This window comes from Macaca nemestrina, chromosome 11 (assembly GCF_043159975.1).
Source record: "Macaca nemestrina isolate mMacNem1 chromosome 11, mMacNem.hap1, whole genome shotgun sequence".
Classification (NCBI taxonomy): Eukaryota; Metazoa; Chordata; class Mammalia; order Primates; family Cercopithecidae; genus Macaca; species Macaca nemestrina.
In genome coordinates this window covers 22,284,706-22,304,469 of record NC_092135.1, presented here as the reverse complement: position 1 = coordinate 22,304,469, position 19,764 = coordinate 22,284,706, and the positions used below count along the sequence as shown (strand labels likewise).

Here is a 19,764-nt window from a genome sequence, read left to right as displayed (position 1 = left end):
AACTGGCAAGCAAATTTATTCTCTCTCTCATATCCGTTTCCCACCCATAGTATGCACTGTGAGTGTTTAATGATATGTTGGAGGTTGGGGAGGTCCACAAAATTACAAATAGACTGGAGGAAGAGGTTTCCTGTGCTCTATATATGTCTTAGTCAAAAAGTACAACTTTGAAACAAACTTAACGGCTATACAATGCTAATCTTCACGTAGTTCTAAAATTTCCCACAATAGCATAACATGAACTGGTCTCTGTCTCCTTTCAACTTAAATTAGTTGCTCACAGCAACTACTTGGTGGTGTGGTGGCCCCAGGGAACGCTTCTCAAATGATCTCCTGTTAGTTACAATTCCCTTCATGGAGTCATGCCTTAGGGACGGTCATTCATAATGTTTAGTGTGAAAATGCTGGACAGTTGAGCCCAGCTCGTGAGAAGAGTATCCCCAAAAGCGATGCTACTGAAGATTATTAATATCCAGGGACTGGAGCACTTTTCTACCTATACCTTGTTCTTAAAATATTTTCCCCTAATTTCCTGAGTGACTAATTTATTTACTTCCTTTGATTTCCCTACCTTCTCAAATCCTGCTTGTTCAAATGATGCTTCTCTAGGGACACTTTAATTTCATCACCTGTGCTAAGCCCTCATCACAGCATTCCAGAACCTCTAGCTTTACCCTACTTTGATGTTTTATTTTTTTGTACAGTTCTTCCAAGTTTACTTTATATTATTTATTTGGTGTATTTTCACTAAAATTTAGGTTCCAGTGGGGGAGGGAAGTTTGTCTTTTGTGTTCTCTAAGGTATCTCAAATGCTTAACATAGTGTTTGGCATATAGCAAAGGCTTAATGGGTATTTGTTGAATGAATAAACACATCTCCAATAGCAAAAACAGCGGAAGGATAAAAGTCAAACAGAATTCTGAAAGACTTTTTAAAACACTATGAGGAATCAAAAAAGGATGCATTTACCTCCTGGGGAGAAATAAGGTGAATTAACTTGATGCATGTGACTTGCTCATGAGTTCTGGGAAAAGAAACATGAGAATTTTTGTTCCCTAATAGATTTTCATTTTCCTTTCCCTTGTTAACAATTAATTTTAATCACTGATATAAAACCAGAAACAAAAGTTAGTACATAGCCTCTCTGCTTTCCCGTGGTAGAGGCCACAGCCCAGATTTCAGACAAATTAGAATGTCAGCTGATGTTTAGTTGCCGTTACTTATGTATTCTCCTTCCCACAACCAAGTAGAATCATTAGTTACATCATTCTCCCTATGGAACACCGGTTGGTTGGTATTTCAGTTAATTCTCCAATACTCCTATTTCCTACAGGTTTACCATTTTAACAGTTTATTTATTTATTTTTATATATTTATTTGTGTGTGTGTGTGTCAAACTCAGCAATATTTTCAAACGGTAGAACTGTCAGCCTCTGTTTTCAGACACTAAGGTTCTACCAAATGAAGATCAATATAGAAACTCATCTTGCGTACATCCTGAATTATTACTTTCCACATGATCTTGTTGAAAAAAAATATGATGCACACAAATGCATGCATATTAGGAGGTATAACCTTATCTTAGTGCATATCTTCACTGTGCCTATCATGAGAGTCTGTGTGACATAATGGAAAGAACACCGGCTTCAGAGTTGAGTGAATTTGTGCTTGGATCTTAAAGCAAATTCACATCCCCTTTCACTCTCAAAAATGTTCATTTGGGTGGTAAACTCTCTGTCACACTAAATATTATTGATATTTACTTAATTTATAACTCTGTTACAATTATTGGCCAACAGTAGGTACTTGATAAAAGGTAGGCATTGTTTAACAAACATACATGTAGTTCAGCTTTCTCAGCATTGCCAGGAAGGTACCATTCTGACTTCCAAGATAACTGCAATAGTTATTAACAAAGAAAATGGAAGGTTGCCTATACATCAGCAAACCTTTGAAAGTATCAGGAAGAGAGTATTAGCTATCCCATGAAAAAAAAAAAAAAACTGAAGGATAGAGGCATCAATGTCAGGGTCATCATGAAACCCAGATTTTATTCCTGCCTGTATACCATCGAGAAGCCTTCTAAAGTAAACCTCCAAAGAGAAATAAGATTTCTAAATTATATAGAAGAAATATGTTTCTACCCCATGAAACTATTATTGTATGCTAAGGAAAAGAGATACTCTCTTTCTGGAAGAAACAAACACACCTGCAAATAGCAACAATAGTGGTCATCCTTCTTGCAGTGCCTCCTATGTGCTAAGCCCTGGGCCTGGCATTTCACATGCCTGGTCTTCCACCTTTCAAGCCTGCCACACAGGCAGTATTATCAGATGCATTCTACTGAAAAAGTAAATGCCTTGGAAAAGTTGTATAGCTTGTTCAAGATCACACCGCTAGTAAGTGATGAAGATACAATTTTAATCCAGGTATTTCAATGTTAAAAGGGATAGAGGTCTCAGAGTTATGCCATTTTCAAGCTTCTGTTTTACTTCAAAATTAGTGTTTTGAAAGACTCAACACAACACAACAAGAAAGGGTTCTGTGAAGCTGAGAGTTTGTGGTAAGGAGACATGCACTGCATCTATACCTTCTGCATTTGAGGGAAGGAATGATACAAATCTAAGGGGTCATTTTAGCAAAAAATGAACAATAAGAACATAAAGAACTGTGTTCAATCAACACTGGTTCCAACTGGGAAGTGGGGATGTGAGAGGCTAAGAGTTCTGACAACAGAAACCTGCCTTTCTAATGCACACTTGATATCAGGTTTGAGGAAGAGCCAGGCTTCACCCCACCACCAGTAACTATTGAGTCGGTTACCCATACCCTTCACACATCACCAAATCACTAATTCATACAGAAAACTATTTTTTCCTTCTTTTATTTTTTGCTGGGGAAATGATTCTATAGACATGGAAGTTACAAGAAACTATAAGAAAAATGCCTATCATGAATAGCTACAGATTTAACAGATACAGTTCAGGGCAGCTGCTCAGCAGGAAACACCACAAAACCATCCCTAACAGATTTCTGTCTGTTATCAAACCGGGCCCACTGCGAGCCAACGACCTAAAGGAAAACACACTGCAGACCTTTACCCAGGTCTATGGAGCCACATAAAATATAACCAATGTTAAAATGTAGGCCAGGCACAGCGTGGTGGCTCACGCCTGCAATCCCAGCACTTTGGGAAGCTGAGGTGGGAGTACTGCTTAAGCCCAGCAGTTTGAGACCAGCCTGAGCAACATAGTGAGACCCCATCTCTATATAAAATAAAAAATATATATAGTAGCACATACCTGTAGTCCCAGCTACTCAAGAGGCTGAGGTGGGAGAATTTCTTGAGCCCAGGAGGTGGAGGCTACAGTGAGCCATAATTACACCATTGCACTCCACTCTGGGCAACTGAGTTTTTGTCTCAAAAAAAAAAAAAATGAAGTTAAAATGTAGCCATTAATATATGTTAAATCCTTTCTTGAATATTCTCTGGCTCCTTAGGGATTCAGGAATTGAAGAATGCCACATAACGGCAGTAAGATTTGAAAACAGAACTGAGTTCGAATCAGGATACTGCCACTCATTACCTACATAACTTCAGAAACTATTTAATCTCTCTGAACATTAGTAGCTTCATTTGTAAAATGGAGATGCCATGAATGGCCTCTTAGGTTACTATGAGAATTAGGTGTGTTGTGTTGGGTAATAATAGCTAATGGTTACTGAGCATTTACTATCTGTCAAACACAGGATGAATTAAGCACTGCTGGTAAACTAAGGCACTCTAATTAAGTTACTTGAAGAAATTCACATAATTAGAAAGTCACAGAAACAGGACTTAAACCAAGGGAGTCAACACCAAAGCCCATGATATTAACCTGTTCTCCTGTGCTGCCGATTATGGAACTTGTATACTGAGTGAAGACTCAATAAATATGAGTCACAGCTACTTTCATTACTGAATGAATGTAATTAATTACATTTCTATAACATTAAATGAGGTTATATATTAAAACACTCACACTAAAGACGGCATAAAGGCATAATACCTGGGACATTGCTGCAGTTCTCCTTCAACAACGCAGGCTTCTTTCTCAAGAAGTTCAGGGCACTCCTTTCCACCTCCAATAGCAATGTGCTTCACATTCCGGCTCCTGCTCCTAAACCCTGGCAAGAGACTCCCTGAATGGCATGTCTTGGAGCAGGGGCTCCAGGAGGACCACTCGGAGGTTTCACAGTCTTTGGGCATGATGCAGGACTGAACAGTCAATGGGAAGGAGTCTTGCATGCAAAGGCTGAAAAAAAAAGAAGTAGAAAACAGGAGGCCATAGATTAATGGATGTGAGTAACATTATAAACTGCCTACTATGGGAAAAAAAAACTCTGAAATTTCAGCATTTAATAGGAAGATTTTTAAAACAATTTTAGAGACCTCATGAAAAAATACTGAAGAGCATAACATTTGAAGTGTTTATTTCTTCTGAAATAGTGAAGCTGCTTCACTCTAACAAGATATACATGTAAGATGGGTCCACCTTTATCAGTATTATTAGAAAATAATGAGGGTCCTTCTAGGCTGCTTTTTTTTTTTTTACTGAGACGGAGTCTTGCTCTGTCGCCCAGGCTGGAGTGCTGTGGTGCAACCTCCACCTCCCAGGTTTAAGCGATTCTCCTATCTCAGCCTCCCAAGTAGCTGAGACTACAGGAACACGCCACCACGCCCAGGTAATTTTTGTATTTTTAGTAGAGAAAGGGTTTTATCATGTTGGACACGCTGGTCTCGAACTCCTGACCTCAAGTGAGGTCCCGCCTTGGCCTCCCAAAGTGCTGGGGTTACAGGTGTGAACCAGCCACCGCACCCAGTCCTTCTAGGAGGCTTTCACCTACGTTAGCCTACTATTACCATGGATTGACTGGTTTTCAGGTGTCCAAACTGTGCTGCATTTCACAGATAACTTTCTCACAACAAGCTCACGAGCTTACATTTTATTATATCTACTTTGTAGATACATTTAGGCCCAGAAAGGCTAAGTAATTGTACAGTATCAAAAAAAGTAAATATAAACTTTAGAATATTCATCTATCCATTCTTGTACATACTGGGCAATTTTTTAAATGTGCTGTTATATTTTCTCATGTTGTTAGGCTCTGAGCACCAATTTACTGATCTGCAAAATGTGTGTGTGATCAAGTACCAACAGTCTAATTAGGAAATAGGTAAATAAATAAAAAGATAAGATAATGTGATAATGTGGCCAACCCGACATAAAAGTATTTGTAATGATGAGGAGAAACACTGATGAGGCAGTGATGAACCCCCGGTAAGGCAGAAGGGTGCTCAGAGAGGCCACCTGGGCTACATTTTTAAAAGATTAATGGGAGTTTTTCAGGCACAGAGAAAACACTATTCTAAGGCAAAACAACAGCATATTCAAAGGTTTGAAATTATACCTTTTGGGGATGGGAACCAGTGGTATACTGGAGCTAGCTCTAGCTGCTCACAGGAGCCAACTGTTAAATTTTCAGGAATTTGCAAACCACTTGACCTCCTGTAAGCTTAACATTGGCCAAAGTCAGAGTATTTACAATACAGAAATTGGCAAATGCTACAAATCAAGCCCACTCTCTCAGACTCCTGAGAACTGGTTGCTAACCATTCATAAGCACACCACCGGGTACACGTAGGAGCCCATTTGTTCTGCTGAAGCATAAAGTGCCAGGAGGAACGTGGATAGAAACGAGGTATAAGGGTTCTTCAAAAGCTGCTCTGAAAGGGCTTCCTGTCACAGGCTAAGAAATTTGTTTAATTAGGCATTAAATGACTTCAAGTGGAGGGAAATCAGATTCATATTGGGAGATAATATTTCAAATATTAATTGGCAATCTGTTCCTTTTGTCCCTTGTTATTAGTTCTTTTATTCAGTCAAAGGCAACCAATACTTTGGGAGGAAAAGGATAATATTCTAAGAATGTAAACTAAAGAAGGGGTCAACGTTCAAATACTGACAGACAGCTTTTGGTAACAGTTCCTCTGAATCTGGTTTAAAAACGGTGGCGGGGGGGCAGGCATAGTGGCTCATGCCTATAATCCCAACACTTTGGGAGGTCAAGGCAGGCAGATCACCTGAGTTCAGGAGTTCGAGACCAGATTGGCAAACACAATGAAACCTTGTCTCTACTAAAAATACAAAAATTAGTCAGTCACAGTGGTGTGTGCCTGTAGTCCTAGCTACTTGGGAGGCTGAGGCAGGAGAATTGCTTGAATCTGAGAGGAGGGGGCTAGAGTGAGACGAGATCGCACCACTGTACTCCAGCCTGGGAGAGTCTCAAAAAAAAAAAAAAAAAAAAAAAAAGGAAGAAGTCTTAAATTGTTTCATTTCTAACTTGTGAAAATACATAAATGGGGGAGCGATCACTTATAGAAGACAGAGTAAAACATGCTCATATTTGGCCATATTGATAGTAAATTTCTGTATTATACCCCCATTAAACTATTAAGAGTTAATGTGGTGTTCACAGAGGAAAAGCTAAATCTTCCTCTGGTCCAATATTTTATTTTATTTATTTTTCGAGACAGGGTCTCACTCTGTTACTCAGGCTGGGTGCAATAGTGCAATCAGGGCTCATTTGCAGCCTCGACCTCCCCAGGCACAGGTGATCCTCCCACCTCAGTCTCCTGAGTAGCTGGGACTACAGATGCACACCACCACAACAGTCTAATTTTGGTATATTTTGTAGAGACAGGGTTTTGTCACGTTGCCCAGGCTGGTCTTGAGCTCCTGGGTTCAAGCAATCCACCTGACTTGTTCGCCCAAAGTGCCAGGATTGTAGGCGTGAGCCACCAAGCCCAGCCTCAATATTTTATTTTTTAAAAATCTATTCAGATAATATTAGTCCTTTCAAAATGAAAAGGGCAGTGCATCATTGTTACTGTTCAATTCAATGTGACAATTTTGGGGCCTGGGATCAAAATCGATTAGAAAGAACCTCTCCTGGCTGGGCACCGTGATTCACGCCTGTAATCCCAGCACTTTGGGAGGCCGAGGCGGGCGGATCACGAGGTCAGGAGATGGAGACCATCCTGGCTCTAACACAGTGAAACCCCGTCTCTATGAAAAATACGAAAAATTAGCCGGGCGTGGTGGCGGGCGCCTGTAATCCCAGCAACTCGGGAGGTTGAGGCGGGAGAATGGTGTGAAGCTTGCAGTGAGCCGAGATCGCGCCACTGCACTCCAGTCTGAGTAACAGAGTGAGACTCCGTCTCAAAAAACAAACAAAAAAAAAAGACCCTCTCCTGAAAATATCTCACCTAATACAGAAAGCAATGTCACTGTTGCCAAGTAAAGCAGAGGTTGGGGGAGGGGACCATCTTTTTCTATTGCGTGATGCAACAGAAAGTTGTAGATCAACAAGAAGTTTCCATGTTTTGACTTTTCAGAAATTGTTATAGGCTGAGTTTCATAGGCTCTAAAATTAATATGTTGAAGTCATAACCCCTGGGACCTCAGATGGCAAACTTATTTGGAGATAGAGTGATTAAGAAGGTGATTAAAATAAAGCATAGGGTAGGCCTTAATCCAATATGACTGCCTTATAAGAGAATAGCACACAGGCACATACACAGGAAAGACATGTGACCACACAGCGGGAGGGCAGCCATCTACAAGCCAAGGAGAGAACCTTCAGAAAAAAAGCAATGCTGCCCCCACCTTAATCTTGGACTTAAGGCTTCCAGAAAGTAAGTGAGTGAGTGAGTGAGTGAGTGAGTGAGTGAGTGAGTGGGTGAGTGAATAAAATAAAATAAAAATGAAATTCTGTCGTTTGACCCAGCAAGTTTGTGGAACTTAACGGCAGCCTGAACAAACTAATGCAGAAATGTAAAAGAGTTTTATAACTTGTGTATGTTTTTAGAAAATAATTTTCAATTTCCAAGACTGATTTCATTTTTCCCTTCATAAAGAAAGCCCCATGCTATTTCATTCCCTGTATACAGCTAAAGTAGTGGTTCCTTTCTTCCCACTCACCAGCTCTCACTCTCTGTTGCTCATCCTTCCCACATTGACTTTTCCTCCTGGACCAGCAGAACAGATAATAAGTCTCCAACAGTAAGAGCATGTGCAGGGAGTTACAGGAATTAATTAAGGCTTTTATATTTTTGAAAAGGGCTCCTAATTCTTGTTTTCTTTCCAAGAAATAGCATATGTCCTATTGATTACATATTTACATACTTTTAATGTTATTGTCACTGTCCCACTCCTTGGTCAAAACAATAATAATAAAAGGTAACATGTTGAGCTCTGGTCTAATTTGATCAGTAAGATTCCCTTTTCTGGAACAGTAAAAGGAACATTAGATGGTGAAACAGAAATATCTGGGTCCTGTACTTTGCATCACGATATATTATTATGACCTTAATCTCTTGACTGCTAAGTTTCATTATCAGCAGGGAAACAATAATAAAATGTGATTTACTCACCCCTTAGATTTGTAGTAACCTTTAGTGTAATTGGAATGACCTTACAAACTAAAATCCACAATAAAAATTTTTGTCCACACACAGAAATGAAAACTGATCCTTTTGTAGAGAATGCTATCTCTTCTTAATGGAACAGATCTATTCTGCTGATTTGCCTTTTTAAAAAAGATGATGTGATAATTTGACCCGTCACATGCATAGAACATGTTGTCTTTTGTAAATTACTCCCCAAATATTTAAATATAAAGAAAATATTGGAAACAAAAATTATGCTAGTAATTCTTACTTCCCCATAGAGAAATGTAAGAAAATCTCTCTATTTACAAATATGGGCAGAAGCTCTCATAAAATAAAAATCAGTAGCAAAGTACCTCCAATTCATTAGCACTCCACTTACCACTACTTTTACATCATACATCAAACATATAGAAAAATAGAGTAATATAACAAATACTTCCATACCTTTCTAGCAAAACTAACATTTGGTTCAAATTTCCTTAAATAATAAAAAAATTACAAATTCTGGTGAAATCCCTAGTGTTCTTTGCAATTCTAGTTTTATTTCTGTCTCCTCAGACATAGCTACTATCCTTAAATTGATTGTATTATTTCAGATATAAAAATGCAATAATTAATAAGTATAAATGTTTTATGCTTTCAGATGTATAGACCTGTATTTATAGATCGCATGTAGTATTGCCATTTATATTTTTTAAATTTTTATTTTTTAAATTTTTTTATTTCCGTAAGTTATTGGAGAACAGTGGTGTTTGGTTATATGAGTAAGTTCTTTTTCCTTTTTTTCATTTTTTTGAGACCGAGTCTCACTCTGTCACCCAGGCTGGAGTGCAGTGGCACAGTCTTGGCTCACTGTAACCTCTGCCTCTCAGGTTCAAGGAATTCTCGTGTCTCAGCCCCCCATGTAGCTGGGACTATAGGTGCACCATCATACTCAGCTAATTTTTTGTATTTTTAGTAGAGATGGGCTTCACCCTGTTGACCAAACTGGACTCAAATTCCCAACCTCAGGTAATCTGCCCTCTTTGGCCTCTTTAGTGGTGATTTGTGAGATTTTGGTGCGCCCATCACCCAAGCAGTCTACACTGCACCCTGTTTGTAGTTTATTCCTGACTCTTTTCCCACCCTTTCCCCATAGTCCCCAAAGTCCACTGTGTCATTCTTATGCCTTTGCATCCTCATAGCTTAGCTCCTGCTTATGAGTGAAGACTAGGATGTTTGGTTCTCCATTCCTGAGTTACTTGACTTAGAGTAATAGTTTCCAATCTCATCCAGGTCACTGTGAATGCCATTAATTCATTCCTTTTTATGGCTGAGTCATATTTCATCATATCTTTACATATACACACACACACATATATATACACACATGTATACATATATATGTTTTATGGGTATATGTATATATACATATACACACCAGTTTCTTTATCCACTCATTGATGGATGGGAATTTTGGTTGGTTCCACATTTTTGCAATTGCGAATTGTGCTGCTGTAAACATGCATGTGCAAGTATATTTTTCGTATAATGACTTATTTTCCTCTGGGTAATAGGATTGCTGGATCAAATGATAGTTCTACTTTTAGTTCTTTAAGGAATCTCCACATTGTTTTTCATAGTGGTTACACTAGTTTATATTTTCCACCAGCAGTGCAGAAGTGTTCTTGTCCACTGTATCCACACCAACATCTAATATTTTTCGACTTTTTTTATTACAGCCATTCTTGCAGGAGTAAGGTGATATCACATTGTGGTTTTGATTTGCATAATGCTGACCATTAGTGATGTTCAACATTTTTTCATATGTTTGTTGGCCATTTGTACATCTTCTTTTGAGAATTGTCTATTTATGTCCTTGGCCCACTTTTTGATGGGATTGGTTTTTTCTTGTTGGTTTGAGTTCATTGTAGAATCTGGATATTAGTACTTTGTCACATGTATAGATTGTGAAGATTTTTTCCTACTCTGTGGGTTTTCTGTTTATTTTGCTGATGGTTCCTATTGCCATGCAAAAGCTCTTCGGTTTAATTAAGTCCCAGCTATTTATCTTTGTTTTGATTGCATTTGCTTTTGGGTTTTTGGTCATGAAACCCTTGCCTAAGCCAATGGAAGGGTTTTTCCAATGTTATCTTCTAGGATTTTTAAAGTTTCATGACTTAGATTTAAGTCCTTAATCCATCTTAAGTTGATTTTTGTATAAGGTGAGAGATGAGGATCCAGTTTCATTCTCCTAAGTGGGGCTAGACAGTTATCCCAGCACCATTTGTTGAAAAGGGTGTCCTCTCCTCACTTTATGTTTTTGTTTTGTTTGCTTTGTTGAAGATAATCTGGGTTCTCTATTCTGTTCCATTGGTCTATGTGCCTTTCTTTGTTTTTTTGTTTTGTTTTGTTTTGTTTTGTTTTTGTATTTTTTGTTTTTTTTTGTTGTTGTTGTTGTTTGTTTGTTTTTTTGAGACAGAGTCTCGCTCTGTCGCCCAGGCTGGAGTGCAGTGGCACGATCTTGGCTCACTGCAACCTCTACCTCCCAGGTTCAAGCAATTCTCCTGCCTCAGCCTCCCAAGTAGTTAGGACTACAGGCACACACCACCATGCCTGGCTACTTTTTTGTATTTCAGTAGAGACAGGGTTTCACTGTGCTGCCCAGGCTAGTCTCAAACTCCTGAACTCAGGCAATCCATCCGCCTCGGCCTCCCAAAGTGCTAGGATTACAGACATGAGCCACTGTGCCTGGCCTATGTACCTATTTTACACCAGTACCATGCTGTTTTGGTGACTATGGCCTTATAATACAGTTTGAAATCAGGTAATGTGATGCCTCCAGATTTGTTCTTTTTGCTTAGGCTTGCTTTGGCTATGCAGGCTCTTTTTTGGTTCCATATGAGTTTTAGAATTGTTTTTTCTAACTCAGTGAAGAATGATGGTAGTATATTTTATAGGAATTATATTGAATTTGTAGATTGCTTTTGGCAGTATGGTCATTTTCACAATACAGATTCTACCCATCCGTGAGCATGGGTGTATTTCCATTTGTTTGTGTCATCTGTGATTTCTTTCAGCAGTGTTTTGTAGTTTTCCTTGTAGAGGTCTTTCACTTCATTGGTTAGTTTTTTTGTTTTTTGCAGCTATTATAAAAGAAGTCCAGTTCTGATTTGATTCTCAGCTTGGTAGCAGCTGGTATACAGAAGAGCTATTGATATGTGTACATTAATTTTGTATCCAGAAACTTTGCTTAATTCTTTTATCAATACTGGGAGCTTTCTGCAGGAGGCTTTAGGTAAACAATCATGTCATCAGCAAACAGTGACAGTTTGGCTTCCTCTTTTCCGACTCGTATGCCTTTAGTTCTTTTGTCTGATTGCTCTGGCTAGGACTTTCAGTACTATGTGAAGAGGAGTGGTGAGAGTGTAATTAATAAGAATAAATGTTTTATGCTTTAACTAAGATGTATGTACCTTTATTTACAGATAGCATGTAGTATTGCCATATATATATTTTAAAATTTTTACTTGTGTTTGTTATACATATTGCTCTGGAAAAGATTTTCCTCATGTAGTATTGTGATTTCTAGATATATCCACGTTGACCATGCAGATAGAGTTCATTCATTTTCATTATTGAGTAATATTCCAGTATATGAATACCTGGCAATTCATTTCCCAATTAGTGGGACCTTTGGTTGTGCTCAATTTCTTGCAAATCCACAGGATGATGTATTGAACCTCCTTGGACATATCTCTATGTGTTAAACACGTAAAAGAGATTTCTCCTAGTAGTATTGCCTAGAGTTAGGTCATGAATATTTATATAAGCAGATACATAAAGTATTGTCAAATTTTTTTCTTTTCAACATGCTCCCAATTCTTGGTATCATCAGGCTTATTTTTCCAAAATGTTGAGAAAATTCATTTATTTTCCAGATTACCATGAGCTTTATGTTCCTCTCACATCATTAATGACTCCTCATACTTCCTATTCTGCAAATTGGTCCATACTGTTTGACCATTGTGGTCCACACCTAATAATTGGAATCAATGAATGTGCCACTATACATGGCAAAATAAACTTTGTAGAGGTGATTAAGTTAAGGATCTTGTGAAGGGGAAATGATCCTGGAGTACCCAGTGGACCCAGTGAATCACAGCATCTTTGTAAGAGGGAGGCAGAAAAGTCAAAGTCAGGGAAGGAGACAGAAGCAGGAGTTGGAGAGATACAAGTTAGAAACCAAGGGTTGTGGGAAGATAGAAAATGATTTTGCGCCTATAGCTGCCAGATTTTTTTTTTAACTTTCAGACATTTTTGGTGGCGGGGGTGGTAGAGTCTTGCTCTATTGCCCAGGCTGGAGTGCAATGGCGCGATCTTGGCTCACTGCAACTTCTGTCTCCAGGGTTCAAGTGATTCTTCTGCCTCAGCGTTCCAAACAGCTGGGACAACAGGCGTGCACCATCATGCCCAGCTAATTTTTGTATTTTCAGTAGAGAAGGGGTTTGCCAGGCTGGTCTTGAACTCCTGACCTCAGGTGATCCACTCACCTTGGCCTCTCAAAGTGCTGGGATTACAGGCATGAGCCACCACACCCAGCCAACTTTTAGACTTCTAACATGTATTTTTTTCCTACTGAGTTTAAGTACACAGACACGCACACACACACACGCACACAGACTTATACATAGATAGATGTTGACAATAGACATATAGAAATATATGCATAGATTCTGAAGAGTAGTTTCTTGGTGGTTTTATATAATACAAACATAGTTTCTTATATTTGATTTTTAATTTTGTTAGTGTTTTTTTGTAATACACAGTTTTTAAATTTCTTGATTTATACTTCCTCTCATAGTTTTTTTTTATGCTACACTTGAGATTTTTTCCTCAGTCCCAATGCTATAAATCCATGCTCTCATATTTTTTCGTTTAGAAAATTTTATTCTTTACAACTTCCTATTTAGGTCATCAATTCATTTTCATGTATGGTGTTTAATAGGTCCTCCTTTTATGGCATCATCATCCATCAGATATTTAACCTACATAATTCTTTTTCTTTTATTTTTGTTCTATTTTCTGTGTTTTTTTTTCTTTGCAAGTAATTTACCCTAAATTAGCCTCCAACATTTTATTAATTTTTAACTTATTTTGCAATTAGATTTTTAATGTTCATTTCTTAATTATTCCTTTTAAATATTATCTTGTTTTATCATAACTGCAATATTTCATCTTATGTAACTGACAATATTAAAATATTTTTATTTTATTTCTCTCTATACATTATCCCATTTTATTCGTCATTCCTGATCTCTATTTATTTTGTCCTCACTGTTTCACATTGGACTTAGCTTAAATTTTTGGTGAACCTTTGCTATTAGGGATTAGAATGTGGCACCAAAAACACAAATTGGAAGCTCTTTTATTATAGGTGAGTCTTATCCAATATCAATCATTACTATTGGCTGATTATGCAAGGACCAGGACATTTTATTTGTGTTTCTCAAATGCCAGTATCCATAAGTCCTTACTTTTTAGCTTGCCTTTTTCTCAGGATAGGAATCCTCTATCTCTTGCTTCATGTGTATAAACTTGGATGGTGCTTTTATGACAGCTGACTAGAGAAAGGGAGCGCTGTCAGGGCTCTCTCACAAACTATGTAGACTTTCACTTTTACTCTGCATGTTCACAGTATGATCTTTTACACTAACACTATCTTCTCTAGGTAAGCGGGTAACTTTTAGGACCACTGAACACATTTGTCTTTAGTTTCTTACAACACTATACTTCCCAAGGCTTCCAATAATCTTGTATTTGTCAGAATAAAATAGGCTATACTTCGGTAACAACCCTGGAAATCTGAATATCTGTCAAAATAAGTGTTTATTTTCTTTTCACTTAAAAAGTTTGATGAAGGTTGTTCAACTCTTCCAGAGGAAAATGTTCTAAGTAACAACTTAGGATTCAGGTTGTGTTCACCTTATAGATTCACCATCTAGAATATGTGGCTTTCAAGTTCACCCTTAAAAAGGAAAGAGGGAGCAGGAGGGTCACCCAAAGTGATTTATGACTTTGGCTTAGAAGTGGCTTAGGTTGCTCCCGCCTACAAGTCATTGGTCAGATCTCAATCAAATGACTCAAATATACAGCAAAGAAGACAGTGAAATATCAGTGCAGCTATGCCCTGTAAATTGATTTGCTTCTTGAAGATTTTCCAACTGAAGAGGAGCTTTCTACTTTCCCCACTCAGGTAGGTGAATTACCACTCATCTCTTTACTTTTCAGATCCCAAAATTTGTTGAACTTTCTTCCCAATTGTCACTTGCTTTATTATATTTTTTCTTGGGAATTTATGCCTCTTTAATTATTTTACTGTCATGTAAGTAGATTTCCCCAATACAGCAGACATAGCTGTGTTCATTTTATCATGTTCAACCAGAAACCTAAACAGTTATGTGACACTAAGCTTTGCTACAACCATATAATAATCCAATTTGTAAATAAACATATTCCTAGAGAGCTAAATCTACCCTACATATGGAAAAAGTACTGATTAGAAGTAACTAATAACAAAAGAGTAAAGACCCTAATTGTGAAGGTACTTGAATTTCTACTAATTTTGTTCTAAATTATGTAATATTTGTTTACAAAACATAATACTTCTAAAATACACTTTACAGTTAAAAGTAATTTTATAAAACTGAAATTGCAACTGAGTACTTTAGAAACTCTTAATAGAACAGTGGACTATTCAAAATCATGCTTATTCCAATTATTTAACAAAAACAGTGCCATCCATATGGCAGCAGCCTACCCAAATTATAGCATAATTACAAGGGAACAGTTGCTTCTATAGCTTACAGATTCTAACTCAGGGAATGTTTGCAACTTCGCATCATGAAAATAACACCAAGGAATAAAATGTGAATGAAAAATGAAGAGAAATGAACCAGAACTGAGACAGGTTTAAAAGAGAATCTATCTGGGAAATCAGAATGTATGCTATTACTTTTAATGATTTTGACTCCAAACTGGTAGCATTTTTCTGCCACTAGGCAAACTAATAGAAACATATAAAAAATTAGAATAACTTGAAGGAAAAAAACATGCATATACCAAGGTTTATGTTACACCCCTGACTGCTATAGGAACTAGACCAAAAAGTGAGCATTGCCACCTTCTGCAGTGTGAAATTTAACAAAGGCATTTGAATAAGAGTTTTACAAATATGATGGAGAAGGCAATTTTGAAAATATTAAAAGTGATTTTTAAACTACCAAAAAATAAATATTAAAGATCGCTGATAAATTTAGCTGGAAGAGCATATGAGTTTCCTTTTCTCCATAACTCCTTTCTTAGCCAAATTAACCTGAGGTAACTTATGTGTTATTTGATAAAAATGATGTTTACCTAACGTCGGTGTTTACAACTAATGGGGGACGCTGCTTGAGTTACATAGCCTTTCTCTTTAAAATTCTCAATAAAATAAAACTGCACTGTTAAAATGCCTCTTAATTTCTTATCTTGATTTACATGATTTTAAACTTTTCAAAAGGTAATAAACCTAATATCATGCAGTTAAGCTAAAATAGCAGGATGAAATTATGTTTTAAATATGCTGTTCAGTTGCTTCTGTGGAAGAGAGAGATTGTTCTAGATACAGAGATAAGCACACAGACATACTGAGATATTAAATTCTTGAGGAGTATCCTTGAGTGTGATGTTATATCAAAATGAAATGTTTTTAGTATTATGATCAATTTCTGTCACTGGAAAACATTATTCAACAGAGATTTAAAATGCAGTACCAGTCTCAGAATAAAACAGACTTTATCTTCTCCAAATTTCTTAGACAGAGTACTAAGAACGATATGTGGGTAGATATTTGTGGATGTGTGTACAACTAGTTAGAGATAGAAGCAATATCAGCAATCATCTGAAGGTCTTGGTCATTACCTTCATTTTACAGAGACGAAAATGGAAACCCAAAAAGATAAGTAATTTCCTAATGGCTGCATGGCAAAATTGTAGAATGGCCAGAACTAAAATCAATTTCCCCTGCCTTTTAGACCAAAACTATGATTAAAGTTAAAATATTTGAGAGCTTTTGTTGTTATAGATTCAAATTTTTAAAACCAATCAAGTTGCATTGAAAAGAAAAATCTATCGTGACTTCCAGGTGTGCAAAACAACAGTAGCAGCCTGAGTTTGATATTCCCCTACCACCACTACTATAAAAGATAATCAACAAGCAGAGAAACCAAACCACACATTACGCCTGCGTTCTCCATTACTAGAGACAGAACATGAACACACACACACATACACTTTCAAATTAGATGTAAGTAGAAAAATATCTGACAGATTACCCAGTATGAATGTTACCCAGTTGATGTGGAACATGGAGGAAGAGAGTCCTAAGAGATTCCATGAAAAAAAATTGTAGAGGAGTAAAAGACTTAGGTGAAACACAGACAAAATCATTTTCAGAAAAAGAAAGTTCAACAATGCCTTCAAAATACAGAATACAGTTCAGAACTCGGCAGTTCAGAATCCAGACCCAGATACAGACTTACATTTGCAAGGGATTGGAAGTGGCAGTCATGGATAATCATATATAGAGGGAATAGCTGGTAGTCCTTAGAGATAATGCAGTAAAGGTGGAGAAGAAATTAGAAGAGGGAAATTAGGAATCCTGCAGAAACAAAGACACAACAAGATACCACCTTTTTCCTATCACCACTACCCGCAACAACATCCATAAATCAAATGTCACAAAAGAGGGCAGAAATAACAAAACAGGATGCTTTGGAAATAGAAACCTTATTCATGAAATAAATAGACATTGAAATAAAACACACTACCTTCATGTAAAACTGCAATAAAAGCCAGAAAATGTGAAAATGTTTCTACTAACAAAGTCTCCTCCAAATAATCAAGAACAAAGCTGAAAAGAAAATCCCTATAACATAAAACATCACACAGCAGTAAATACCCTCAAAATCTTTGAAGATATGATTTAAAAATATCTTGAATCAGAAACAGAATATTAAGACCACAATGGACAAAAAGAGAAAGAAATAAAATGAATTGACTGAACTCAGAAAGACAATAGAAGCAAAAAAATTTTCAAAACTGAATTATGAATAACAAGATGTCCATAAAGAAAAGACTCAAATGACAACATACAACATTCAGTGAAAACATTAAAGTAGCAAAATAAATAGATAAATAAGATGAGATAAATATGGAAGTAGATTAGACAAAGTAAATGAAATGGAAAATGGTCCAACATACCTATATTTTATATAAAGAAAATTTAAAAATAATGTTTAAAATTATAGTAACCCCTCAAATTCCCCCCAAATAAAGAAAGCTTCAATCTATACATTGAAAGGAACTACTATATCCCCTGAAAATCTAATCCAGATCAATCAACCCTGGGACATGTAATAGTAAAACTATTAAACTTTAAAATAAAGACATTCTCAAGTTTTCAGCAAAATAGATAATTGAAAATGAAAAAACAAATGGCAACAAACTTCTCAAAAACAGTATACAAATCAAGACTGCAACAGAGTAACATTTTCAAGAATAGTAAATAGAATATTATATCTGACTAAACTGTTCTTCACACAGATTTGAATCTCCCAAACTCAGAAAACACTGTATATTGTGATTTTCCTCAAGAATCTGCTGGAAACTAAGCTTCATTCAACCAAAAATAACTTGGAAATCTTTGGCATGATGACTGAAACTTGTCAAATATATAACTGTAAAGCAAATATTACAATGAGAATGGGGTCAGTACTAGAAGAATAACATGTAAATATTTCATGCTATGAAAAAGTAGAATAGATTCGATTTATAGAACAGACCTAAAAAAAGACGAAGAGAGAGAAAATGTAAAAAAGGATAATAAAATTATACTAGGTGGAAATAATTTAAAACTGGCATAACAAACAGCACTACATTAGGCCAGAGAGGAAATTAAGGACACCATATAAAGGTAAATACAAAGGTAACTTCTACAATAAAAATGCAAGTGTTTCTAACTACCAAAACATATCGGTCAGATGCAGTGGCTCACGCCTGTAATCCCAGCATTTTGGGAGGCCAAGGCAGGCAAATGACTCGAGATCAGGAGTTTGAGACCAGCCTTGCCAACATAGTGAAACCCTATCTCTATTTAAAAAAAAAAATTAGCTGGGCATGGTGGTACATGCCTATAATCCCAGCTACTTGGGAGGCTTGAGGCACAAGGATTGTTTGAATCCAGGAGGCAGAGGTTGCAGTGAGCTAAGATTGCACCACTGCACTCCAGCCTGGGTGATGAAGTGAGACTCTGTCTCAAAATACAATATAATACAATTATATATACATACATACACACACACACACACACACACACACACACACACATATATATGTATTTAAAAAGCCAAGGCTGGGCACAGTGACTCACGCCTGTAATCCCAGCATTTGGGGAGGCTGAAGCAGGGTGGGTGGATCACCTGAGGTCAGGAGTTTGAGACCAGCCTGGCCAATATGGTGAAACATCTTCTATACTAAAAATACAAAAAAAAAAAAAAAAAAAAAAAATAGCTGAGCGCGGTGGTGCACGCCTGTAATTCCAGCTATTCAGGGGGCTGAGGTAGGAGAATCGCTTGAATCCGGGAGGCGGAGGTTGCAGTGAGCCAAGATCACGAGATCACGCCACTGCACTCCACCCAGGGTGACAGAGTGAGACTCCATCTCAGAACACAAACAAACTAACAAAAAAACAAAACAGCCAAATGTATACACCAAATAAAGAAAGCAAGTAATACATGTAAAATTAAACACACCATAAATACAATGTAAGCTACTATGAAGAGGCCAAATATAATTATCATATCCATAAAAGTAAACAAGGTTAATTCATTTATTAAGAGAAATTCAGTGTTTACACTGACACATAAAACTAAACCCAACTCTATGTTCATGCGGAATATAAAAGACACACGTAACATAGTGGTTTCAAAAGGCTAAAAATAAAGGGATGGACAAAGACTTAGGCAAATTAAAACAAGAAGAATGTTTGTTGTACAATCCTAATATCTGACAAATTAAAATTCAAGACAAAAAGCATCAGAAGAGACAAATAAAAACACTTTAGAATGTTAAAGTTAACATTTCACTATGAAGAAATAGAAGCTTTGAATATCTATGCACCATAAAACAGCAACTATATGTAGAAAAAATACAGAAGATGCTGGAAAAATAGATAGGAACATACAAATAGT

At 36.9% G+C, this 19,764-nt stretch overlaps 1 protein-coding gene across 2 annotated transcripts in view; it reads right to left on the bottom strand.

The window, feature by feature from the left end:
- The window catches only part of LOC105492585 (thrombospondin type 1 domain containing 7B), a 900,526-nt gene that overhangs the window by 578,116 nt on the left and 302,646 nt on the right, over nt 1-19,764 (bottom strand). For both annotated transcript variants that reach the window (XM_071072671.1, XM_071072672.1), the window contains exon 4: nt 4,050-4,295. In XM_071072671.1, coding sequence (XP_070928772.1) covers nt 4,050-4,295 — 246 coding nt within the window. The remainder of the gene's footprint in view (nt 1-4,049; nt 4,296-19,764) is intronic.